At 48.1% G+C, this 27,256-nt stretch overlaps 1 protein-coding gene across 1 annotated transcript in view; it reads left to right on the top strand.

Moving 5' to 3' along the window:
• RSPH9 (radial spoke head component 9) overlaps window positions 1-27,008 on the top strand; it is a 160,916-nt gene extending 133,908 nt beyond the window's left edge. Inside the window, exon 5 of the mRNA XM_069608775.1 lies at window positions 26,698-27,008. Within this exon, the coding sequence (XP_069464876.1) occupies window positions 26,698-26,858 (161 nt within the window). The 3' untranslated portion in view covers window positions 26,859-27,008. The remainder of the gene's footprint in view (window positions 1-26,697) is intronic.
• Window positions 27,009-27,256: the final 248 nt, after the last annotated feature.

The raw sequence follows: 27,256 nt of genomic DNA, 5'->3' as shown, positions 1-27,256 counted from the left end.
CATTCTTGGGAAAAGACAATCTGGATTCCATCCAGGTCATGGGACAGAGTCAGCCCTCCTCGACTTAAAAATTCAACTCGGGGATATTATGGACAAAGGCAAAGCTGCGCTCCTCCTCCTTCTAGACTTGTCAGCTGCCTTTGATCTTGTCAACCATGATATCCTTGGCAAACAATAAAAAAACGCAGCTCATTTCTCTCCACAAGCCTCGGCCTGTATTGCATCATTCCTCAGCAGAAGACTTATGAGAGTTTTCTCCGACACAGACTGTGCCCCCCACCACTATAAACTGTGTAGTGCCCCAAGGCTCCTGCACTGCCTCTACTCTTTACAACATATTCACCCTCCCTTTTGTTTAATGACCTTGATCGTCGTGACATAGCATACACTAACTACGCTGATGACACGCAAGTCTTAATACCCCTCGCTGGCATCTATGAACAAGATGCTTCTACCCTAAACAACATCTACACTGCCATCCAAACCTGGATGGCAGCCAATGGTCTCTGTCTCAATGGGGACAAAACAGAGATTCTTGTGGTAGGCACAAAAGAAACCCTCTATAAACTCTCCCCACACTATAGCACCTTTACTGTAGACAACACCACCATCAAAGTATCCTCAGCAGTAAAAACACTAGGTGTGTACATCGACTCTACCGTCTCGTATTCTATTCAAAACACTGGCTATTACACACAAATGCCTGTCACTCAAGTCCCCTCCCTACCTATCCGAAAGGATCACCATGTGCACTTCCTCCAGACCCAAAAGAACCCATCTCACCAACCAGATCTGCGTTGCCCACTACAAAAGAGCCAAAGCAGGCGGTGCCAGCTTCCAACACCTAGCACCCAAAAACTGGAATGCCCTTCCCACCGCCCTCAGAAATGAACACTCATAGACCATCTTCCGAAAAAAGCTGAAAACCACTCTGTTTTATTAATCTTGCTCCAACTGTTCTTGACTGCATGTGCAGCCAATTCAATGTTCCACTGTAACCAAGGAACGTGCACCTTTGTCCTTACTCATTGGGAATGTTGACCAAGCTCTGTATGTGTAAAATGTAATCCTAAATCTTCTGTGACAAGCGCCATGATGCCCCAGGGCCGCTGTGCGCTATATAAATTTAAATAAATAAATACAAGTAAACGGAATTGATTTCATATATTGCTAGATGTCCACAAAAGCAGGTGTTGGCCAAATGAACAGATGCATCAGCAGCAAGTGCATTTTCTTACAAAATCTGAAGGATTTATTGTCCCCAGTTGTTAATTGACCTGCTACGGGAACTGAATTGATTACATTTTGGTTACAGGGCGAGTAGGAGATCCCTCTGTATCTGGATGAGAGGAGGGAGAAGGACCCATGGAGATCGGGAACCTTAGGAGCACCTTAACGCTGGCAGTAAGAGCGGTGAAGGCCATAACATGCACATCTGTATTGTGGGAACCCAGGTCATTGCTGCCCACCCAACTTTAGTGTATGCAGTGGGAGGTCAGGGATCCAATGTATCACGCTGGCGACGAGGGGAGAAACGAAGCCACGTGTACTGCGCCACCTGCTGCTCACAGCTCACATTGATGCAAGACACGCGCTCTGCAAAGAAAAGGCCCGCAAACCTGCTTATAGTATGGTAAAATGAAGAGATGTACTTTAAGATAAAAAAGTACAGTTCCAGAATGGTGAATATGGTTAGTGGAACTGTTAGCAGTAAGAAAAATTGTGGAACTGCGCTCCTGACCATTCCCACTCAGTTTGATCTCTGCCCCCAGAGAAACGGTGTCACTGAACCCCACACACATCCTGGATGCCAGCTGCCCTTCAACGGCAGATGAACGCAAACCTAAAAAGAGTAGGAGGAGATTGCAAGACAGTTCCACCTAGGGTGGCCAACTCTTTGATAGTCTTTCGCGGGACACTTGCCCACAAGGCGGTGATGATGTCACACCATCATTCACGTTTGGCCCGCCCCTTTTTTAATTTACATTTTTTTAATGGCTCGTAATTCCTGGCTTAATTGAAATGCAAATGGTTCGTCCTTGGGAGGTGATGATCCCTTTTTTTTAACTGCAAACATGACCATCATGACCCCAGGAACAAAGCATTAGCATTTCAATTACGCCAGGTGTCAGAGCGTTACTGCTGGACCCGTAGGCTCAAAAGGAGCCAGGGCTGCAGAGCCGCTCAGAGAAAGAAAGCAGCAGGTGGCAGTGCATGCTGTGTACATGGCCACTTCAGTTTGCAGAGTAGCTGTGCTGGAGGCAACCTGCATCCCACATAGCCACTCTGCAAACTGCGGGACAGAGTCCATAATTGCCGGACAATCCCGTGAAATCCGGGACAGTTGGCCACCCTAGTTCCACCGCCATGGGGAGACAAGGTCAGAATCCCCAACTGACATCAGGACACAGTTCTGGCTCCCGTCCACCATCACAGCTGGTTAATCAAGGAGGCAACAGCTTGACAATAAAATGTAGTTGGTTCCTTACATTTAATGTGGGGCAAACAGACTCAGATATGGACAACCAAGAGACAGAAGATGCACAACACCAGAGAGAAAACCTTCCACTGGCAGCTGAGCACAAGAGGAAAGGTCTGCCACTGGTGCAAGTCCCATCGCCCGAGGATGGAGCAGGACAAGGATCGAATGTGCAGATGCCTTGATTCCAAGGACATGGAGGTGCCCTCATCGAGAAGACCAAAGGCCGCCACCTAATTATGAGACTAACCATAGATGGAATAAGACAATATTTGGTACTATAAAGGTCACAAATGTTTTAGAGTGATGTTGGGACGTGGCACTTGTGTGGCAGAGGCCCTACGTCAGACCGTACAGCATTAGTTTAATGAAGATGCATGCCTCATTGGGTGAGGCAGTTACTCAAGCATCCTCCCTCACAGTGATCTGTTCATTACACTTGTGATTATCTGAGCTACGCCTCACAACATTCGCTCGGAGTTGGCCATACCCAACCCCCGGAAAGGCAACAGTAAGCTACTTAAAAGCCAGCACATATTGTAATGGCCTCAGAGTTGTCTTTACCTGGGCCTCCATGTCTGCACACATGACATTCCCGATAGTGTCCTATATGAATTCAAGAGTTTCCGATGACAGCCTCTGTTCCGTGCTCAGTTCCAGTGTCGACTTCTGATATAGCCTCTAATGGCTTATTAAAGACAATTTTGACAGGTTATTTCTCCTAACTAGCATGATACCAAAATGAGTTTGAACAACGTTTCTGCCCTACTCAATCGGCCGAGTGCTTGACGAAAGACAGCCATTAGAGACTATAATAGCAGATTTTCTTTAGGCAGATGGGGAGCAGGTGCAAGTGGATCTAGGTCACCTGGCCTAAGCCCCACCCACCTTCTTAGCCCTACCTCTTCCTCTCTGCTCTTAACTCTTAGATCAAGGGCGTTCTCTCGCCCGGGTGTACGAAGCACAGGGCAGACAAAGAAAAGGTCAATTCCTGTTTGGACCAGGAGGACCCAGGGCCCGACCCTCTGCTCAGACAGCAGGTAAGCATGCACCAACATGTGTTTACTCCCTCTGTCCCCACAGGCCATGCCCAGCCCTCTCCCCCTGTGATGTTCCCTTGTGCCCCCCACCCTTCTCGCATTCAGGTGTTGCCTGTTTTGCTTGATTGGTCTACCCTGCACCCCCTCTCCACCCCTTCCCCCCACCAGCCTACTTCTGCAGGAGTCTGTCCTGATACATTCTGGTTTCACCATCACTGTCTTGTGGCCAATGCTGAATTTGACTTTTATGGACTTCATTGATTCACGATGCGTCACCCTTTCTCAACTCTCATTCTGGACTTTCTTTGCATCTTGTACTCCTGGTGGCCCTGAATCATGCTGTTCCCATGTTGATCTTGTATCCTGGCTTGCAACATTGTGTTACTACTGACTTCTGCAATTGTATTCGCTCTCCCCTCTTGCTTCTCCACTCTTTGACTGCTTACTCTCTGTTCTCTCCTCCTCTCCCTTTTCCCATCTCCTCCCCTTACTTTCTTCTATGCACTTACTCTATCAGAATTGTCCCTGGACCTAGTATGATAGCAACCTCGCCTCCCCCTCCCGTTTTTTGCCCCCCCCATCCTTACTGTTCATGGCCTGTAAGAATGTCATTGTATTTTCCCTTGTTCCCTCCCTTGCCTTGAAGCGTTTTGAAACACATTGTATAGGCGCTATATAAATAAACGATCATATCATATCAATGAAGTAGGGTAGGATGATTGCTCAAGCCCATTTTGGTATCCTGCTAGTCAGGAGAATTCACCTGTCAGAATTGATTTGACTGCATAAGCGTGCAGGGGTTGCTCCCTACATGGTCATTTTGGGAGGTACCGGTTCCTCGCTGGTTTCATTTCGGCTTTACTAGACCGGCCTTCATCAAACACCACTCCCAAGTTGCGAGCGTCCTTCCCTCGTGCTGGTTGGCTTGCTGTTCGGGTGCCCGGGTAAAGCGGTGGTGGTTAAGGGAGTGGGATCATGTATGTGCTAGCTGGCTATCATTCGTGTTTGCGGAGACACCATAGAAATTCTAGCAAACCTACTAGCCACTAGCACATGTCACGTTACATGACATATGCTGTTGGGGGAGCACGTGGGGGTGTCTCGGTCACTAGCAAAGCCACAGAGGGGATTTTGAGGGCAGCACTAGATTGTGATTTTCAGAGTTATTACAGCACACATGTAAAATGTGCAACAGCCACCTGCCGTAATTTCTGTGGGCACTACTGATTTTTCGGTGTGCTAGGTGCCTATCACATACAGTAATAAGGGTGAGGGGTCGGGAAAGGGCAGTTATGATATGATATTTTATGTATATCGTGCTCATACACAAGTGGTTCAGAGCGCGACCAGGCAAAGGGAGGGGGAACAGGCGAGAACAAAAACGACCATCTTACTAGGCCCAGTGACATTGAGAACGCGCAAGTGCATGGAAGGAGAAAAGGGGTAAAGTGCATGGAAGGGAAAGAGGAAAGTGCGAAACAGAGGAGAGAACAGAATAAATAAATAAAAATAAATAATTAAAGTTGGTAGTGCAGCCAGCAAGCAGCAAGTGCTAGGTTAAGCAGATAGTGTGTATCTGATAAGTGCAGATAAGAAGTGGGTGGGGGACTGTATGGGTACAGATGCAAACCCCAGTGCAGGGTGTGGCCAGGAGGCAGTGCAGGAGGGTGGCAGGGTGAGCCGGTACCTGTGCCCGAAGGACAGAGGGTGGCCAGGTGAACGGTGCCGAAATAGAAAACAGATCAGCAGGGGAGAAGAGTGGAAAAGGCAGAAGCGAAAAGGGAGGTCTTGGGGTGCTTCCGGAACCGGAGGCGGTTCTCCTCAAGTTTCAAGGTGGCAGGGAGGCTGTTCCAAAGGGTGGCCCCAGCCGAAGACAGACAGTTATGTCCGTCCATTCATTTGAGAAAGCTAGGCCCAGTCCCAGGCTGCATTCCCTTCTTTTGCTTGCTCCCCAGGCATTGATGCCTGTGTGCTCATCAATGGGAATGAGTAGACCCTGGGTAGCGCGGCAGCTCCGCCTGTAAGAATTAATTACACAGCTTATGTTTTTCAACTTGAGAAAAAGGGCAGGATTAGTGCTAGTATCTTGCTCCCAAGGCTAAACTAAACATTTGGGACTTTGGTTAAGTTGCTGCTTTGGACTTTGTCCAAACTTGATTTTCCCATCTCTAAACATCACTTATTTGAACTCCCTTCTCCCTAAAAGAGGTTGTGTGCAGGCTACTTTGTCAGCAAATGTAATACTCTGAGGTTTAATCTGCATTTTTAAGGAAGTGCTCAGACATTTTATGTTCATCCTGGCTTCCAGATATTAAGCAGAGCCAGTTTTTGCTGAAATAAATCACTGGGCTAAGTTAGGTTCAGACTCAAATGTAACTTTCTTGGCAAGATATTCAAAGAGTTCTTAAGGTTGGGTTCAGACAGTTTCCTCTTGCACCAGCTCCTTTCCTCCTAGACATGAAGCAGGACAGAGCCCTCTGCAGTTATTAGGAAGCTGCTTTGAGGAGTGATTTGGAGGATGGAGTTTTAGAGTGCCGCGCCGGCCACAAGGTTCAACGAGGAGGGACGACTCCTATCTATATGGATGGTCCTTAAGCTGCCACCCCTGTGGGCCAGGCTTTACTATCCTGCTCCACATGGTTCTTGACATTATTTTTCAAATTCCTCCAGTGCATGTTAATGAGCGATTCAGAAATTCTCTTTGTACTGTTCAAAATTTTCCTGGTAGGGGTTCTTCAGAGTATGACACAAACCCCAAAGACCATCTGCCAGTGTCTTGAGAAAATGACATTGCTTTACAAGCTTGGTGTAAAGTTTGATTCAGGAGGGACATGGGATCTTTAGGAGTCTCTGGTGTGAACATAATGTAGCGTTCTGCATATGATTGGAGGATGGGCAGTTATCGGGCAAGCCCACACCCCCATCAGGTTTAGAATTTAGCAATAATTCCCAATCCGGCTGGCAGGATTGAGTTGTAACAGCCCAGGGCACAAGGTACAGTCCCAAGCGCAGCTATTAGCATCCCAGGTTGCCAACCCGGTAACCGGGGTGCTGACAGCAATGTTTTTTGTATGAATGAACGAGACGCCTCGCTGTGTTTCCTTTCATTCATACAATAAACAGACTCAAGATGGCTGCCATGGAGCCGGAAGACTGGGCTCCAAGCATAGCCCCTCTTCCATTTCCATGGCAGCCAGAAGGAAGGGGCGGGGGCACTGCTGACCCTGAATGAATCCGGTAAGTGTGGCAATCGCGGTAAACGAAGGTGAAGGAAGGGTGCGGGGATGCAGCCGTCTGGTTCCTCGGAAGGTGGCTTCAGATCGTGGGATTGAGCTCGCAATCCAAGCAACCTGATTCGTTGCCACCGCTGCCCCCCAGGTGCTAATGCTTTTTACAACAGTGGGCTCCCTCTAATATATATTTTAAGATAATCTGGGTGCACACATTAGAGCATTTTACCCCGATTCCATTAAAAAAAAAAACACTAGATGACTGCAAAGCAACGTAGAAAAGGGTGCAAGTCCCTTTTTTATATGGGGCTGGATGGAGGTGAGAGGGGGCAGAGACAGGGGGGTGAACGGGGACCCCAGGGGAGTGGCGTTGGAGGTTAGGAAGAAATGTGGGCTTACACCATTGCAAGATCGTGTTCTCAGTCTCCTGACTGACTGGTGGTCCTGCCTGGATTCACATTTCTTTTATAAAAATGGAAATATATTTATCTGTACTTCATTGATCAGTATTTACTGGAGCTAATATTTTTGTGCTAGAACCCAGGAAAACTATGCAGTGACTTTTAGTTGCGCCGCATGGATTTTTCTTAAATAGATAAAATCTCAAGAAGGATAGATATCCGCCATTAGCCGAGGCTTGGGTGTACTAGGGATAGTGTCATGATATGAGTGTTCGCTGGAGGATAGATATCGGCCAGAAGCCGAGGCTTGGGTGTTCTAGGGCTAGCGTCATGATATGAGTGTTCGCTGGAGGATAGATATCCGCCATAAGCCGAGGCTTGGGTGTTCTAGGGCTAGCGTCATGATATGAGTGTTCGCTGGAGGATAGATATCGGCCATAAGCTGAGGCTTGGGTGTTCTAGGGCTAGCGTCATGATATGAGTGTTCGCTGGAGGATAGATATCGGCCATAAGCCGAGGCTTGGGTGTTCTAGGGCTAGCGTCATGATATGAGTGTTCGCTGGAGGATAGATATCCGCCATAAGCCGAGGCTTGGGTGTACTAGGGATAGTGTCATGATATGAGTGTTCGCTGGAGGATAGATATCCGCCATTAGCCGAGGCTTGGGTTTACTAGGGATAGTGTCATGATATGAGTGTTCGCTGGAGGATAGATATCGGCCATAAGCCGAGGCTTGGGTGTGCTAGGGATGGTGTCATGATATGAGTGTTCGCTGGAGGATAGATATCCGCCGTCATGATATGAGTGTTCGCTGGAGGATAGATATCCGCCATTAGCCGAGGCTTGGGTTTACTAGGGATAGTGTCATGATATGAGTGTTCGTTGGAGAGATACATTATCGGGACTTTTTAGGGTATGCTGCCTTATTGTCCACGCCTCCGCTAGGCTGGGTGCTCAAAGGGACCGATATAAAAATACATGACCTTCCCGCTGTTCAATATGCAGATCAGCTAGGAGCGGATGGACATCGCCAGGTAGACGTAGGCCACGTCTGCAACTGGGATTTCTACAGCCATGTATCCTGCATATTGGCTCCCTAATGCTTCAAGCGCTTGTGAATACAGACCAGCCAAAAAGAAAACTAGAACACTGGTGTGAGTGGATGGAAAAAGAAGCTGCCCAGAGTGACAAGACGAGGTGAAGGGGTATGTGAAAAGCATAGGCAATGATAGGGCATGGGGTATTGAAATACCTCTGTGCCATTAGTGGAGAAGGGGCATGGGAAGAGCAAAGCACAATGTGATTTAGAGGAGCTGGGGTGTGGAAAAGAAGCGCAGCATTGCAATTCGAGAAGGGCATGCACATAGGAGAGCCCCGGCTGATTAGGGAAGATGGGGTATGGAAAGAAGAGAGCTTGGCTGATAAGGGAAGATGGGGTATGGAAAGAGGAGAGCCTGGCCAATGAGGGAAGATGGGGTATGGAAAGAGGAGAGCCTGGCCGATAAGGGAAGATGGGGTATGGAAAGAGGAGAGCCTGGCCAATAAGGAAAGAGGGGGTATGGAAAGAGGAGAGCCTGGCCGATAAGGGAAGATGGGGTATGGAAAGAGGAGAGCCTGGCCGATAAGGGAAGATGGGGTATGGAAAGAGGAGAGCCTGGCCGATAAGGGAAGATGGGGTATGGAAAGAGGAGAGCCTGGCCGATAAGGGAAGATGGGGTATGCAAAGAGGAGAGCCTGGCCGATAAGGGAAGATGGGGTATGCAAAGAGGAGAGCCTTGCCGATAAGGGAAGATGGGGTATGGAAAGAGGAGAGCCTGGCCGATAAGGGAAGATGGGGTATGCAAAGAGGAGAGTCTGGCAGATAAGGGAAGATGGGGTATGCAAAGAGGAGAGCCTGGCTGATAAGGGAAGATGGTGTATGGAAAGAGGAGAGCCTGGCCGATGAGGGAAGATGGGGTATGGAAAGAGGAGAGCCTGGCCGATAAGGGAAGATGGGGTATGGAAAGGGGAGAGCCTGGCCGATAAGGGAAGATGGGCTATGGAAAGAGGAGAGCCCTGGCTGTTAGGGAAGATGGGGTATGGAAAGAGGAGAGCCTGGCTGATAAGGGAAGATGGGGTATGCAAAGAGGAGAGGCCCGGCCGATGAGGGAAGATGGGCTATGGAAAGAGGAGAGCCCTGGCTGTTAGGGAAGATGGGGGGGTATGGAAAGAGGAGAGCCTGGCCGATAAGGGAAGATGGGGTATGGAAAGAGGAGAGCCTGGCCGATAAGGGAAGATGGGGTATGGAAAGAGGAGAGCCCCGGCTGTTAGGGAAGATGGGGTATGGAAAGAGGAGAGCCTAGCCGATAAGGGAAGATGGGGTATGCAAAGAGGAGAGCCTGGCTGATAAGGGAAGATGGGGTATGGAAAGAGTTGAGCCTGGCCGATGAGGGAAGATGGGGTATGGAAAGAGGAGAGCCTGGCTGTTAGGGAAGATGGGGTATGGAAAGGGGAGAGCCTGGCTGATAAGGGAAGATGGGGTATGCAAAGAGGAGAGGCCCGGCCGATGAGGGAAGATGGGGTATGGAAAGAGGAGAGCCTGGCCGATAAGGGAACATGGGGTATGGAAAGAGGAGAGCCTGGCCGATAAGGGAAGATGGGGTATGGAAAGAGGAGAGCCCTGGCTGTTAGGGAAGATGGGGGGTATGGAAAGAGGAGAGCCTGGCCGATAAGGGAAGATGGGGTATGGAAAGAGGAGAGCCTGGCCGATAAGGGAAGATGGGGTATGGAAAGAGGAGAGCCCCGGCTGTTAGGGAAGATGGGGTATAGAAAGAGGAGAGCCTAGCCGATAAGGGAAGATGGGGTATGCAAAGAGGAGAGCCTGGCCAATAAGGGAAGATGGGGTATGGAAAGAGGAGAGCCTGGCCGATAAGGGAAGATGGGGTATGGAAAGAGGAGAGCCTGGCCGATAAGGGAAGATGGGGTATGGAAAGAGGAGAGCCTGGCCGATAAGCGAAGATGGGGTATGGAAAGAGGAGAGCCTGGCCGATAAGGGAAGATGGGGTATGCAAAGAGGAGAGCCTGGCTGATAAGGGAAGATGGGGTATGGAAAGAGGGGAGCTTGGCCGATGAGGGAAGATGGGGTATGGAAAGAGGAGAGCCTGGCCGATAAGGCAAGATGGGGTATGGAAAGAGGAGAGCCTGGCCGATAAGGGAAGATGGGGTATGCAAAGAGGAGAGCCTGGCCGAAAAGGGAAGATGGGGTATGGAAAGAGGAGAGCCCCGGCTGTTAGGGAAGATGGGGTATGGAAAGAGGAGAGCCTGGCCGATAAGGGAAGATGGGGTATGGAAAGAGGAGAGCCTGGCCGATAAGGGAACATGGGGTATGGAAAGAGGAGAGCCTGGCCGATAAGGGAAGATGGGATATGGAAAGAGGAGAGCCCCGGCTGTTAGGGAAGATGGGGGGGTATGGAAAGAGGAGAGCCTGGCCGATAAGGGAAGATGGGGTATGGAAAGAGGAGAGCCTGGCCGATAAGGGAAGATAGGGTATGGAAAGAGGAGAGCTCCGGCTGTTAGGGAAGATGGGGTATGGAAAGAGGAGAGCCTAGCCGATAAGGGAAGATTGGGTATGCAAAGAGGAGAGCCTGGCTGATAAGGGAAGATGGGGTATGCAAAGAGGAGAGGCCGGCCGATGAGGGAAGATGGGGTATGGAAAGAGGAGAGCCTGGCCGATAAGGGAAGATGGGGTATGGAAAGAGGAGAGCCTGGCCGATAAGGGAAGATGGGGTATGGAAAGAGAAGAGCCTGGCCGATAAGGGAAGATGGGGTATGGAAAGAGGAGAGCCTGGCCGGTAAGGGAAGATGGGGTATGGAAAGAGGAGAGCCTGGCCGATAAGCGAAGATGGGGTATGGAAAGAGGAGAGCCTGGCCGATAAGGGAAGATGGGGTATGCAGAGAGGAGAGCCTGGCTGATAAGGGGAGATGGGGTATGGAAAGAGGGGAGCCTGGCCGATGAGGGAAGATGGGGTATGGAAAGAGGAGAGCCTGGCCGATAAGGCAAAATTGGGTATGGAAAGAGGAGAGCCTGGCCGATAAGGGAAGATGGGGTATGCAAAGAGGAGAGCCTGGCCGATAAGGGAAGATGGGGTATGGAAAGAGGAGAGCCCCAGCTGTTAGGGAAGATGGGGTATGGAAAGAGGAGAGCCTGGCTGATAAGGGAAGATGGGGTATGGAAAGAGGAGAGCCTGGCCGATAAGGGAAGATGGGGTATGCAAAGAGGAGAGCCTGGCCGATAAGGGAAGATGGGGTATGCAAAGAGGAGAGGCCCGGCCGATGAGGGAAGATGGGGTATGGAAAGAGGAGAGCCTGGCCGATAAGGGAAGATAGGGTATGGAAAGAGGAGAGCCTGGCCGATAAGGGAAGATGGGGTATGGAAAGAGGAGAGCCTGGCCGATAAGGGAAGATGGGGTATGGAAAGAGGAGAGCCTGGCCGATAAGGGAAGATGGGGTATGGAAAGAGGAGAGCCTGCCGATAAGGGAAGATGGGGTATGGAAAGAGGAGAGCCTAGCCGATAAGGGAAGATGGGGTATGGAATGAAGAGGGCTGTGGCCCATAAGGGAAGATGGGGTATAGAAAGAGGAGAACCTCAGCTGATTAGGGAAGATTGGGTATGGAAAGAGGAGAGCCTTGGGCGATAAGGGAGGATGTTTTATGGAAAGTGGAGGGCCCGGACCCATAAGGGAAGATGGTGTATGAATAGAGGAGAGTATAGGCCGATAAGGGAAAATGGGGTTATGGAACGAGGCAGGCCCCAGCTGATCAGACAAAATGGGGTATTCAAACAGGAGTGCCCCAACTGATTACAGAAGTTTTATCTTGCCTAGAACAACAATGCTAATAAAATCTTACATTCTGCTCTTTAAGAGCACTGGGAACCTTATTCTGAAAAACCTTTGTCATGACTTGCATAACTGTGGTTTGAAAGACTAGACAATGATTTGTGGTAAGGGGCTTCTTTATCGATCAAATTACTTTGAATACAATTAGATTTATTTCGGTAAAATAAATGTTACCATAAAATCACATACAAATACACATAAAACATTATCAGATAAAACAGAAGTAAAATACCCAAATAAGAGATACGGAATACAAAATACAGCAATTAGAATTTATCTACAGTTATTTAAAAACATTACAATGATCAAAGAAAACCTTAATAACTTCAGAGTTCAAGTAATGCTAAAACCGGCTACACAAAGTAAAAAGAACCAGTAACAGTTTTTTCCTAATGGATAAAGCTTCTCTAAAGTAAGAATGTAAGGTCCATGCAACAAGAGGGGCATCAGCTAAAAGATTAAAATACATTGCAAGTCTACATTGACTCAAATTGAATTTGCGCAAGAGCGGAATTAGAGTTTGTTTACGAATGTTATTGCATTCGGCCCAGAACAGAAAGTGCAACAGATTTTCCGGCCCATTATTACACAGATTTAAATTTAAATGTTCAGAATGTACTGCTCACTTAGCAGTTACAACCCTCAAGGGAAGTAAGCTAAACCATGCCAGCGTGAGACAGCGTTCATTAAAAAACCTGAAAAACTAGATATGTTTGAAGAGAATCATTGGTTATTATAGCGGGCTATTGAATGGCACTTTTTCTGAACTCTATATGTTCTCTTTGGCTAGACAGTCTCAGGAAATATACTCTTAAAGTCCTTGCAGCCTTGGTGTTGATACCTGTAGGATTTAAGGATTTATGAACATGGATTCCAACTGTTTCACATGTCTAAACCAGGGGATAGCCATAATGCTCCTTTCAGAAAACATCCACCTGGTAATGGTTTATTGAGTTAATCTTGAATTGGCGTTCCCCCAGATACGTAACCATAGAGTGGCTCTAAAACTAGCTCATCCACTAAAAACAATATCTATAAAGTTAGCATGAGTAAACCCAACAGCTTCTTCAAACGTATTTTCTTGTATTTGTAGCGGAGACAAATTGGAAAAGCCCATGGTGCCATTTAATATTTTTCTGTGTGAATAACTTTAGTTGAATAGCTCTTTAACATTTGCTCGATCGGGGAGCATTTGCAAGTTTTTGAAAAATCTAAACACAAAGTTTTGAACCTGAAAGAGAGGTAGTGAAGGTCATACCTTAATAATTATAGGATGCAACTTGATTGAATTGTGTCTCTTTTTCCAAAAAAGGAAGGTCCATCCTTATGTGAGAAACCTGAAGGTGTCTCACCCGCTATTCTCTGGGGATCTGTCATCCAGGTGGCCAGGACATGGCCATCGCTTTTGGATCCAGTACCTGGGGGTGAACTAGTGTGGGAGGATCACCTGGATGAGGGTTCCTCGGGGAGTGGAAGTGGGACACCGACGGGTGAGACACTGTACTCCTTTCCCTATAGCACCTTTTCCCCATCCTACCCTGTAGGATATTCAGAAGTTCTACCCCCCGCCCCTTTTCCCACACAAACACTTTCCTACACCGTGACAGACAGTGGACTAATACCCAAGCCGTTTATCTGACATGTTCAAACACAAGGGTCAGGCAGAGTCAGGCGATTGACAAAAACTACGCACACCTGACAGCCCTTTACCTTCCCTGCAGGGATAAAAGGCAGAGGACAAAAGCACACTTCGAGCAAGGCTGAATGCACGAGAAAGCAGCTAGTCTAGACCGGCAGTTCAAGCAGAGGAGAAAGGCGAAGAGACCTGGAGGAACGTCGAGGAGGAATTTACCCTTGCCCTTTTCAACTCAGACCCACGAAGCCTCTGAAAGGGAAATCTTAAGTCCAGGAAGTCTATCTGGCGTGTGGTGTGACAGGTGTCATGGGGCCCTTCTGTGCTGATAGCCAAAGCAGGGAGAAGCGCTTGCTGCTGTGGTGCCGTCCTTGACTCCCGAGATAAGCAACTCTAACAGTTCACCACAGCCGGTGAGTCGGAGACGACTGATGGTAAAACCAAACTGTGCTGGGCCCAAGGTTGCAGGCGGCAACCTTGTTGAACAAAGAACTTGTGTAATCGAACTTTAAAGAAACCCTAGTAAAAGGTTCAGAAGCAGAGTGGTCAGCGTAGCGGGGGCGCTCATTCGAAGGATTCTGACTGAAGCCGTTTTGGGTTGTGTTGTTTTGTTGAAACTACGAAGACCAAGAGGCCTTAGGAGAAGCTTGTGTAAAGTGTCAAAGTGGTCCTATGAGGGTCGAGCAAAACCCCTCATGCACTCAAAAGTGTTTGACACATGGGAGAAAACTGATTGAACTGTGAAACTGGCAAATGTGAACCCGACAAAGGGATGCCTGCGAATTGAGGGTAAATAGGGAAATACCTGTGAACATTGTGATGACAAGTGTGAACCCGGTTGAGGGACGTCCACAATGGATAGATGGTGAAAAGCATCGAGGTGCTTAAAGGATACTTAAGAAGGCTTGCTTGAGAGTTACAATAAGCGGCCCAAGAAAAATGCGTAGATACAGTTAGTTAGGTTACAATTGTTGACAAACTTTTGTTACATCGTAATCTGTGATGCATAGAAAGGTGTGACATATTCATGAAAAGCAAAAAGTGGTCACGGGTGATGACGGGTATCATATGTAATACATGACTTATAGGGATGAGCTCATTAGACAAAGAGCCTCGTTTTTAAGGCCTTGCGGAATGCTGCATGTGAGTCGATGGATCTGATCTGTGTTGGGAGGAGCATTCATTTCCAGATCCAGGTTATTCATAAAATCAGTAAAGGCATTAATAGAAATGTACTCAGGGGTCCTCTGATCACATAATCAAAAAAGGAGCACTCACCGGGCAAGAAGCAACACTGTTTATTACGGCTGGGCAAGCACAAATCAAACAGAGCAGTGGAATAGATCCGATTGATGAGAGCTGACATCTGAATACCATAAAGCACAATGATCTGAACGCATGGAAACACTTGCAATTTGGTAAGTTCACATTTTCGATGTTTCTCAAGAATTTCCTTAGCTAGTCTACATCATATCCTAAGTGCTGTACGTAAGTTTGTGTAATACGATTGGAGCATACAGTTTCAACAATATCCGCACACATCACCTCCACATGTGGCGCCACGTTGATTCTCAGTCCTCCCCGGAACAATTGGCAATGATCAAAATAACATGTGTGCTGACCGCCGGAACTTTATACACTGCCATTGGTCAGCACTATTGAGAATGTGACACGAGACGCCCTGCCTATGAAGGGAAAGGAGATATTCACATGACACCTGCTTGATGAAGACCTTCACAAGCCCTGTGATTGGTCCTTCCAGGAACGCCACTTTGTCCAGTGTCCCTTTCTCATAGCCACCTGCCGACGGGCTGACTGCCCTGTAATTACGTCGCCCAGTGTTCTGGGTGCTTCGGTTTGTCTGTGACGAGCAACTAGTGCTCTGCCCCCATCCACCCTGGCTCCTGTAAAAAAGAGCTGGTCATGTGTTTCAGATTGGGTTTTCCCCAGTAGGGCCCACGCCCCTCAGGGTTTTCCCACCGAATGGGTTTACCAAGGTTCCATCCCCCACCCCCCAATCTAGTGCTATTTATATAAAAATCCCTTGGGCGGACTATGCACGCAATTCTTCTCTACCCTTCCCCTTCCCAGTGAGGTCTTCTTTTACAGGATGACTGTGGCTTTGTGTACCCTCTGTGTGCCCCCCCAAGCAGGTGCCCTGTTGCCCCCCCACCCCTTCTTTACTCTCGAAGGTGAAGTGCGTCCCCCTATCTGGCAGTATAGGAATCGTCGGACTGCCAAAATGTGGGACATCGGCATTGCACGCAACTAGGTTCACCATAAGCCTATTGATATATAATGAAAGAACGGTCAGGCCCATTACGCAACCCTGTCTTACACCAGTGTCAACTGAAAACCAGTCAGTGCAATGCCCATTACTGCTGCCTCACACACAGCCCCTTACATTTTGTTGAATCAAAATAAGTAAAGTTCACTACTTGAATCTAAATTCAGATCAAGAGGCTATGATCAGTCCAAAATCAATGGAGTTGCGGAAAGAGTAAGGGGAACCGACAGAGACATTGCTGACCCCGAAGTCCCCCAAAACAGGAGAACCGTTAGTCTATGTCACCCCCTATTCCATGCAGAGTATGAGGGTTAGGAGTATAATCAAAAAGAACTGGGCAATGCTAGGAATGGACCCCCAACTACAGCAACTCTTTCGAGAATTACCTACTTTCGCTTATAGAAATAGTAGGTCACTACGGAAATGTTTGGTCAAAGCAGAAATACCATCTGCTGTGGCTCAGAATGCTTACAAGGGTACCATCCCATGCTACAATTGTCAACATTGTAGCAATATCATCAAAGGCAATAGTATACCACACCCTCACTCTGGGAAACCTATCTCACTGAAACATTCCTGTACATGTGATGCTCAAAATGTCATATATTCTCCAGCATTGGATCTTTCATGGATTCACATGCTTAGAATATTCCCCGTCGTCAGGCTGGGAATCCCCGGTACATTATATAGACCCTTTCCCGTAGGAAAACTTTTTCGACGCTTATGCGTCCTATCCACCTCGTTTTGTATCATGCATGCCCGCGCCGTCAGGATGCCATGATATAAATACAGGACCCGCCCCCGCGCTCCCTCAGATTTCAACCGTCTTTCAAAGTAGTGGGATCCTCGTGGTTACTGCTAGTCGAAATTAGGTTGTATTTTCGCTTCGGCGACGTTAGATTCTGGAAAAAATATGTCCGGAAAAGCTTTATTTCGTCCTTGTGCGACATGTGGACTCAAAAAAGTCTATGAAGGTGATGCCCACATGGATTGTATCTACTGTCTCCACCCGCACCACACGGCGGATACATGCGAGATATGCCAGGGTTTCTCCCAAAAAACCCTTAAAGACCGGAAAAGAAGGTTGGTCGACTGGCTTAACGATGGAGCGGGTGCCTATCCGGCATCAGAAGTTGGCTCCACGGCCTCCAGGAGCAAGTCGGAACCTCCCTCGAAGAAGGTGCGGCCTGTCGAAAAACGCCCTGCGGACAAGCATACGGGGAAGCATGCTGGGTCTTCCTCATCACACAAAAAGTCCTCCTCCTCCTCATCCTCTAAGACGGAGAGGCAAGCGGCATCAAAATCCTCCTCAGGGGACCGTCCTAGGTCTTCCGTGAGTCGAGACTCTTCAGCAGGGAAGTCGGCAAAGAAATCAGCTACGAAGTCTAAAGGCTCGGTGCCGGCTACTTGCTCGTCGACCCCGGTGTCGTTGACGATGCCTATTACTATTCAGGCAGCAGCGGTGGGGATTCCTTCGTCGACGGTGACTCAATCTATGGCGTGGCAGCCAGAGGTTTGTGACCCGGCCCCCCCTGAGGTCCTACTGCAGCCAGACATGGCCTTGTCGGCGTCGTCGGTGGAAGGAGAATGTGGCATGGTTATGCAGCCGTCGGACTTGGGCTTACGGCCTTCCAATACGTCGACGACGAGTGCGAGTGGGGGTGTGGTCCCTCTATCCTCGACGTTGCTGACCCCCCAGACGGTTTTGTCTCTGGATGTGCTTAATACACTTCAGAAGCTCCTGCAGCGTCTGGATACGCAGATCCCTCAGCCTGGCACTTCATCGTTGATATTTTCTGCACCTTCCGTCGACGAACAAGCTCAAGCAGCTCGCTCGACGACCAAAAGCCCGTCGGCCTCCCAGGTGGCGAAGGATCGTCCTCGAGCGCAGGAGGAGGGTGAGCTATCGGAGTCCGATTCTATACGAGGTGACTCAGGGTCGGACATTTCCCTGTCACCGTCGAGAGACCCAACATGGAATTCGGATGTAGAGGTAGAGTCTACGAGGAGCCAGGCACAACCATCTCCTCCGGATGATGTGGGAGCCTTCCATGCAATGATGGGAAAAGCGTGTTCCGAGTTCGGCTTAATTCCTGAGGAGCAAAAGAAAGACTGTTTTCTTTTTGATCACATGGGTCAAAGGAGGAAATCGGTATTTGCCATCCCAATCCTGGACCACGTGTGGCAAGGAGGCCTCAAGACGATGCGTCATCCGTTCTCGGAACCGGCTATTAAGGGGCGTATTGAGAAAAAGTTTAAAGCTCCGGAGTCCACTCCAAAATGTCTAACATCACAGCCTCTGTCAGACTCTGTGGTATCGGCGGCAGCGGCTAGGAAGGCCAGAGTACAGCAAAAATGTTCAACCCCACCAGAAAGCGAGGCCAGGAGGCAGGACGCCTTTGGAAAAAAGGTGCTCTCAGTCGGCGCCACGACGGTAAGAGCAGCCAACTCCTTGGCGATTGTATCACGATACGATAGGGAGATGTGGCATAAACTAGCCCCTATCCTAGAACATCTGCCGGAAGAACATCGAAAAGCAGCCATGTTGCTAGTACGAGATGGTGAGGAGGCCTCGAACCACGCAATTAATATTGCGGTGGACCTAGCAGAGTCTGGTTTCAAACAAATCAATCATGGCGTAGTACTACGTCGACAAGCGTGGCTCAAATGTACTACTTTCAGACCTGAAGTCCAATACAAAGTCCTAGACATGCCATGTGAAGGAGAACATCTGTTTGGAGACAAGGTAGATGAAGCCTTGAAGGGGATGAAAGAAGACACGGATACCGCTAGGTCTCTCGGCGCCCTCCAGACAGGTAGAGGTTTTCGCTCTTTTCGCCCCTTCAGGGGTGCTTCCGGAAACTCCCGCTTTGGAGCCTCTAGGGACCGTGGATTTAACAGGCCCTCATACTCCTCACAAGGTTACAGACGTGCATCCCAGTCGGCACGTAGAGGCAGAGGTTATCAAGCCTCCAGACGACGCGGCTCGGGTCCCTCGTCGACGAAGGACAAGCAAACCAGCAACCAATGACGGCCTTCGGAACGTCCTGGGGGGTCGAGTCTCTCATCATATCGACCAATGGAAATGCATCACCACAGATCGATGGGTTCTGGACACGATTCACCTGGGTCATGCGCTGCAATTCAAAAACAAGCCTCCAAGTCTTCCGCCAGTGTTTTCGGCCCAGCCCCACCTTCGAGTTCTAAGACAAGAGGTGGCGCTTATGCTGCAAAAAGGAGTGGTAGAACGGGTTCCTGTGGCACAGGAAGGACAAGGGGTTTATTCCCGGTTCTTCGTTGTCAAGAAGCCAAATGGAAAATGGAGGCCCATTCTCGACCTGAGGGTACTCAACAAATGGCTAAAGAGCTCAAAATTCAAAATGCTAAAGCTCCAGGAGGTTATCAGGTCAGTGCAACCCATGGATTATCTGTCGTCGCTAGACCTTCAGGACGCATATTTTCATATCCCAATACGTCCACGACACAGGAGATATTTAAGGTTCGTCGTCGGGCGAAAGCATTTTCAGTTCAAGGTCCTCCCGTTCGGTCTCAAGTCCTCCCCCAGGACGTTCACCAAGTGTTTGGCCCCTATAGCGGCCCATTTAAGGAAGGACGGTCACCATGTCTATCCCTATCTAGACGACTGGCTGGTCAGAGGTTCGTCCATGGAACAAACACGAAACAGTCTGGGGGCCACGATGTCCCTCTTACAGGAACTGGGCTTCGCGATAAACTTCAGCAAGTCCTCTGTAGAGCCTTCGAGGACCTTGGTCTTTCTAGGAGCGGAGTTTCATACGCACACAAGCCTTGTAAGACCATCCAGCGAAAGAATACAGAAGCTAAAAAGCAAGGCGTCGGAATGGAGATGCGGTACCAAGGTGTCGGTGCGCAAATACATGTCCCTGCTAGGGACCATGTCATCCTGCATTCCGTTGATAAACAACTGCCGTCTGTTTATGAGGCCTTGCCAGGAATTTCTAGCGGACCGTTGGGCGCAGAGCCAAGGTCGCTGGTCCGACAGACTGGTCATCGACGAACAACTGGTACAAGCACTCTGTTGGTGGAGAGTTTCTACTCATTTAACGAAAGGAATGCCTCTGGTGGAACCGGAGTTCCAGAAGACGGTGGTGACGGATGCATCGCGGAGCGGATGGGGAGCTCATCTGGATACGTTACAGGTACAAGGCCGGTGGTCGTTACAAGAGTCCTCCCTGCATATCAACCTGCTAGAACTGAGAGCAGTGCGGTGGGCTCTAAAATCTTTTCTTCCTCAATTGAGAAACTCTGTGGTGCGTGTCATGACGGACAACACGACTACAATGTTTTACCTCAGGAAACAAGGAGGAACACGTTCCAGGTCCCTGTCGATGGAGGCACAGAAAATCTGGCATTGGGCCCTGCAACACAATATGCTAATCTTGGCGTTCCACCTGCCAGGTGTGAGAAATGTGGAGGCCGATGCCCTCAGCAGGGAAATGAACGAAGTTCACGAATGGGTGCTGAACGACCAGCAACTACAACATGTATTCAAGAAGTGGGGACATCCTTCCATCGATCTGTTCGCGACGAAGGACAACAGGAAATGCCCGCAGTATGCAAGCAGATGGCCTCAGCAGGGCTCACTGGGGGATGCGTTCTCCTTCCCATGGACGAACAAATTCCTGTACGCATTCCCTCCATTTCCTCTTATCCGGAGGACGTTGCAATGGATCCTCAAGTACCCATGTCGGGTGATTCTGGTGGCCCCGTATTGGGCCAGACAGGTGTGGTTTTCAGACCTGCTGCACATAGCGGCGGCGGAGCCAATGAGGTTCAGGAAGATCCCCAACCTTCTGTCTCGACAGGAGGGTATCGTTTGGCATCACGACCCGGACAGCCTCAAGTTGACGGCCTGGCTCCTGACTTCGCCGAATTTGGTCAGCTAACGATTCCGGAGGAGTGTCGTCGTATTCTGCAAGCGGCAAGAGCACCTTCCACAAACACTTCATACTCGTACAAATGGAGGAGTTTCTGTCAGTGGTGTGTGGATCAACCAGGTTTGGTTCCGCAGTCGATTACGCCGGAACAGCTCCTTCCATACTTGCTGTTCTTAGCTCAAAAGGGCTTATCGGTGTCGTCGATAAAAGTACACCTTGACGCCATCTCCAGGTTTACACGTCAACGACATTCCGCACCATTATTCAGCGACCGCCTGATTAAGCACTTCCTTAAAGGTTTGTTTAGGAGTTTCCCTCCCGAGAAGAGATTTCCTCCGGTGTGGAGCCTCAATCTGGTGTTAGCGTCTCTTATGAAACCTCCTTTTGAACCAATGTCATCATCGTCTCTAAAGTTTTTGTCGTGGAAATTGGCCTTCCTGATGGCCATCACTTCAGCCCGACGTATTTCGGAAATCGTATTTCGGAAATCCAAGCTCTAATGGTAGACCCACCATACTTAAGATTTTTCAAGAACAAGGTGGTCCTTGCCACTAACCCACAGTTCATACCGAAAGCTCCTTCAGTGTTCCATAAACATTCCTCTATTGTCTTACCTAGGTTTTTTTCCAGAGCCATGCTCGGGAGCGGAGCGCACGTTACACACATTAGACGTGAAAAGGGCTCTTATTTTTATCTTCATCGCACGCAACCTTTCAGGAAAACGAGGCAATTGTTCGTGGCCTATGGTTTGGGTGCTAAAGGCAAAGCCATTTCAAAGCAAGGACTGTCAAGATGGGTATCGTCTACCATTTCGTACTGCCATTCCAAGGCTGGGAAGCCTCTTCTGCGACGCCCAAGAGCTCATTCAACTAGAGCGGCGGCATCGTCGACGGCGCTGTGGTCTGGAGTCCCTCTGGGGGACATCTGCATGGCGGCTACCTGGGCGGCTACACACACTTTTACCCGCCATTACTGCCTGTCACAACAACATGCCGAAGATACTCGGATGGGACAGGCGGTGCTTCGACACCTATTCCAATAAGGTACGCGCCGGTTGAGGGGTTAGATCTTGTTGCAATTATGATTGAATATTGTTCGTTTTCTATGTTAACAATTGCTGATGGGTACACGACCATAGGGAACGGGCATTGTGAGGAAAGTATGTGAGTTTGCATGCACGCCTCCTCTTTTCGGGATGGTACTGCTATGTAATCTATTCTAAGCATGTGAATCCATGAAAGATCCAATGCTGGAGAAGGGAATAGTTTCTTACCTGTAACTCCATTTCTCCAGCATTGGTATCTTTCATGGATTCACATGCGCCCGCCTGCCTCCCCTGGGCATGCAAACTGGTTCCCCCACTACTTTGGGGGCCGAAATCTGAGGGAGCGCGGGGGCGGGTCCTGTATTTATATCATGGCGTCCTGACGGCGCGGGCACGCATGATGCAAAACGAGGTGGATAGGACGCATAAGCGTTGAAAAAGTTTTCCTACGGGAAAGGGTCTATATAATGTACCGGGGATTCCCAGCCTGACGACGGGGAATATTCTAAGCATGTGAATCCATGAAAGATACCAATGCTGGAGAAATGGAGTTATAGGTAAGAAACTATTCCCTTCTCTGAGATGCCCTTGCGGTTTATACTATGTAGGTATGACCACCAGAAAAGTAAAAATCAGGTGGTCGGAACACAAATCTAACATTCGTACAAAGAATTTAAGGTCCCCAGTTGCGCTACACTTCATTGAGCCCGTCATACCATTGCACAACTCAAATGTGTCATCTTGGAGCAAGTGACAGTAGGGAACAGGGGTGGTGATATTCAGCGTAAACTACTACAGCGGGAAATCTATGGATTGAACTCATGGACTCTCTTAGCCCTCGTAGCATGAATACTGAATTTGATCTCATGTGCTTTGTTTAACATCTTGCCATTAGACTGTCTGAAAATACCTGACCATCTGTACATGGAGAGCTGGCACCTATTTTTCCCAATGTCATCCATGATGTAGGAACACCATGTGTCCCTTATTAGGGTAATGTTTTATCTGCATCCTCTATCATTAGCAGATTTGCTTCTACTACTCTTGAGACTTTAATGCCATGCTTATTACATTCGTGTTGTAAACTGCAATTTGAGATACGCTATTTGAAATGGTTTTGTGATATATTTCAACACGTGCAGATTTGGTTCCACGATTCTGGATATGTTGTTATTTGAAATACCTTATGCGCACATTTCGACATTTACAGATTTGACCCTACTACTCTTTAGATCTTAATGTCATGTTTTTCCCATCTGTGCCTTATAATGTTGGTAGCAATGAGTTGTTATTTGATCTCCACTTACTGCGGCACTAGGACTGCGTACTCAGTAGGTTTTTGTATTTTCTTTTCATGCATGATATTAATTGCCTTTCTTCTCCTCTGCTAGGCACCACGAGCTTCATGGTATCCTTGGGAGAATATTGGTTATTTACTTTTAACGCACTCTTTGTTTACTGAGCAGATTACTGTCTTAGGGGTCTGTCACAAACACACTGACTCTACACATGGTTCAAACAGGGAAGACCTCCCTATTTCGTCCACTGTGCTCCAATACTCCTATCAATGACACGGCGGCATTTGCCAACCGTGTATACTTTTCAGCGCCAATGGGGCATCGCGCAGTACATTTTGTAGCTGCAGTTGTGCCCCCATGCGCGCTCCTTACCTTTTCCTAATTTCTTCGCGTGACATCTGGCCACCTTTGCATCCCTTCCCGGGCCGCATTCATTCCCTGTACGCGCTGGCTATGTTTTTTAAGCTCACGGCTCTCTTTCGTGCAGAGTCCACTCACTCCTTCGGTTGTAGCATTACGTTGCCATAACAACCAAATTGCCCATTCCAAGATGGACGTCGCCCTAACAAACCGCGCGCATGCGTGGTGTTGCTAGGACGACCTACAATGCCATTTCTCAGTCGAGCTGCGTTTCACTCGACAGTCAGACGGCATACTAACACTTGAAGTTGGAGGCTAGAATAATGCGACTCCCCCCCCCCCTGAGTTCCCTTACTCATCTGCAGTTCATGAATGTGTCCATTTGACTATATATTCACCTGCATAGTAGGAGTTCGTAATTACATCGGCTTGAAAAAGCCCCTACCAAGTGGGGCTTAATTTATTATCTAAAATTCTCATTCTTTTTGCCATAGTGCATCTTTTCGAGGCGTACCTGCTGTCCCGTCGACAGTATAGAATGATGTCCTCTTATATTATTCAATATGGCGCAACTTTCCAGTGCCTCGAGCAGTTTGTCCTTTGTATGTTGCTGTATCTACGCTTAGTTCCCTCTGTGTTTTACTTTTAGGTTGCAGACCTCTCTCGATATTCAGTGCCTCCATGGCCTCCAGTCCGTTGACTGTACCTTTTTTAGTGCCCCGTGTTCTTCGGGAATTTCCCAGAAGAAGGCGCCCTTTCATTGCAGACCCCGCTCATTTTAAAGCAAGGTCAATGTACCTTTTTACTAACACCACACCCTTATATTGTTGTACAACTAAAGAAGTTTACACACTGACTAGTTATTCTCTATTACCCTACAGGGTCTATGATATGAATATGACTGCAAAATAGGAACAGTGAAAGTGTATACCCTGAAGATGGTTCTATGAACCGAAACGCGTTGGTTACCCTTTTTTCACCCTAAAAGGACTTTCAACTGGAAATTAACGTTGTTTGGAGCTAATGATGATTATTCCTTTATGAAGTGATACACTTTCAGAGAATAGTGTCTATTGTGAACAATGCGAGTTGTTGTAAGGCATTCTCTTCATTTGATAAAGGTTTTATGTTTTACATGAATGCAGATGTTCTCTATGGATTAATAGGGGACGTTTTGTACAAGTATTAGTTTGACGCTATTACTTTTAATAACTGCTTTGGTTTTGTGAGAGTAATAAAACTAAGGGTTATTTCTATCATCTTGGTTCTGATTCATTTAGCCTATTTATCTCTCACAGTTTAATGAAAATTAATGTGTACCTGGTCATTTAATTGATGAGACAATTTGTTACCTTTTTGTTTATGAAACTCGCCGTAATGGCCTAAATTGAGCTAAGCAATTTTCGTCTGTTTTTAGGGAACTCTTTTTCCCTTTGGAGTGCATTTGGGCTTTGGGCTTGGTGTGTAGAAGTACACATCTCTGGTTAAGCATCTATGATCAGCCCAGGACCGGAAGCTCTGCATTTATCCCCTCAAGCAGTGGGCGGTTGCACAAGATGTAGAGGCTTTTTAAAGACCCCCGACATGAAAAAGCATTGCAGCCAGGACAGGAAATCCCACCATTATGATGCACATCAAAAAAGGCAAAGCCCCTCATTTGCAGACAAGCCAAGATTAAGAAACATTGTTAGGTAGTGGTCACGCCAAACCCCTGCAGACACCATGCCACCTTGACAGGAACATTTGCAGCCTAGGGGAGGGAGGCCTAAGATGGGGGGCAGCACTTGGTGGGGAGAGGGGCACAGGAGGTAGTAATCAGAGCAGGGAAGGAGAGTTAGTGTTTCGCCCGGAAGGAAGAAGTGTAGGCTGATAATTCTAGCATCACACAGACCTGCAGACATGAGTAGAGTGGCTGAGTATGCCGGACACAGTCTGGCATGTTTCCACTATCATTTGGACATAGATTCACATAGAAGGTAGTGGTTATTCTAACTATATCCACTTGATCACGTCAAATCAGTTACTCGGATCTTCATAAGATCACATGGAAACCCTAACCCTATTCCCACTGGCACATTGACTCAAATAGACTATATGGCAGTATGCCCCATTCCATGTAGGAGATGGTTGTCCAGTTCTGGCTGTTTTTTGCTTTGCATTCAGGAACTTGTAGTCCAGATGTCGCACACTATCGCTCCAGGACCAAGTCCCATATTGTAAAGAGAGGTTCTTCCAAATTGAATGGGGCATATAGTCACTATGAAATGCTTACAGTAATTTCCGTGGTTGTATACTAATTGACCTTTTCACAATTGACCTCGGGAGAATAGACCTAATTTAGAAGGTCAATTAGGACATATATGCGGGGGCAATCCCCCGCAATCCTCCACCCAATCCAACCCCCCCGCAATCCACCACCAAATACCCTCATATTATTTATAATCCAAAGCCAACCCAATACATATCTAAAATAACTAAAATAATATAAAGGTCAGTTGTGCAGAAGGTCAATTAGGACCACTATAATTAGGTCAATTGCGCAAAAGGTCAATTGTAAAAGGTCAATTTGGGTAATACCAATTCCCGTAACAGTATCCACATACGAACAGCATTTTAGTTCAGTTCCAGATGTTTTAGACTACAACTTCCATCAACCCTTGTCAGTACAGCCAATGAATGGGGATTACGGAAGTCGGAGTCCAAAACATCTGGAGAGCCACAATCGGCAGATCCCTGATCTGCAGAATGTTCAGAACTGCCAATCCGCTCCTATCTTCCCTCCTATGTCAATAGTTTTTGACTTGTAGCTGGTGTTCAAGCTCTATAGATCTGCCAAACCAAAAGTGGTCAGGGTGGAGAGCGGCGGTGTGCACCATCTAGGGGGAAGGCCATGGGAACGGAGCAGGGCACAGTTGGGGTTTTGAGGAAGAATTCCAATGCTCACAATATTTCTGTTCCATCATTTTCTTGCCCACAGAATCTGTTGCTGCATGTTTGATACAATGTGTTCTTCTATGCTGTGTACCCCATGATATGTGTACCCCACTCTGCAGACACTGTTAGAGTTCACAAGGCTGTCTATGCTGAACATGTGTCCTCTGGCTCACATGTCCATTTCGTTCTTCTTCAGGGTCGTGGAGCCTGCAGTTCGAGAGGGGCAACAGCGTTGTGGTGCTCAGGAGCCTACTATGGGTCGGGCTCATTTTCTACCACATCCCCATGACCCAACAACATGGCTACATCTATGTTGGCAACGGGGAGAGGAATATTGACCTACCGTTCATGCTATGAGAGCCCGAAAGGCAGCAAGCGGCACCAGATCGGAAACACTCCCTGCGCCCGTTAATTCTCAGCCATCATGACATGGAGCCTCCGGGTCTGGTCGTCTAGATTTGTACATTTTTGTATATGATTTCTAATTAAAGATTAGTGCAAACCATTGTGGACCTGGTTACAAGATCTCATCTTTCAGCTCCCCTCTACCCCTTGTGTCTTGCCTTCTTCGTCCATGCTATAGAACACTGGGATGGGAACCAGTCAAATCCAAGCACTTCTCATTGAGACCCCAAATCAGACGTTTAATCTTAAACAGTGTTTATGTCCGAAATGTAGTCCATCAAGCGTGCAAGAAGACAGTACGAGCTTCATTAAGATATTGCACAACTATAAAGCATAAAAACACAAAGGAG

The sequence above is a fragment of the Ambystoma mexicanum genome, chromosome 4q (assembly GCF_040938575.1).
Source record: "Ambystoma mexicanum isolate Mex_15411 chromosome 4q, UKY_AmexF1_1, whole genome shotgun sequence".
Taxonomy (NCBI): Eukaryota; Metazoa; Chordata; class Amphibia; order Caudata; family Ambystomatidae; genus Ambystoma; species Ambystoma mexicanum.
The sequence above is the reverse complement of the archived record's forward strand: the minus strand, read 5'-3'. Positions and strand labels throughout refer to the sequence as shown.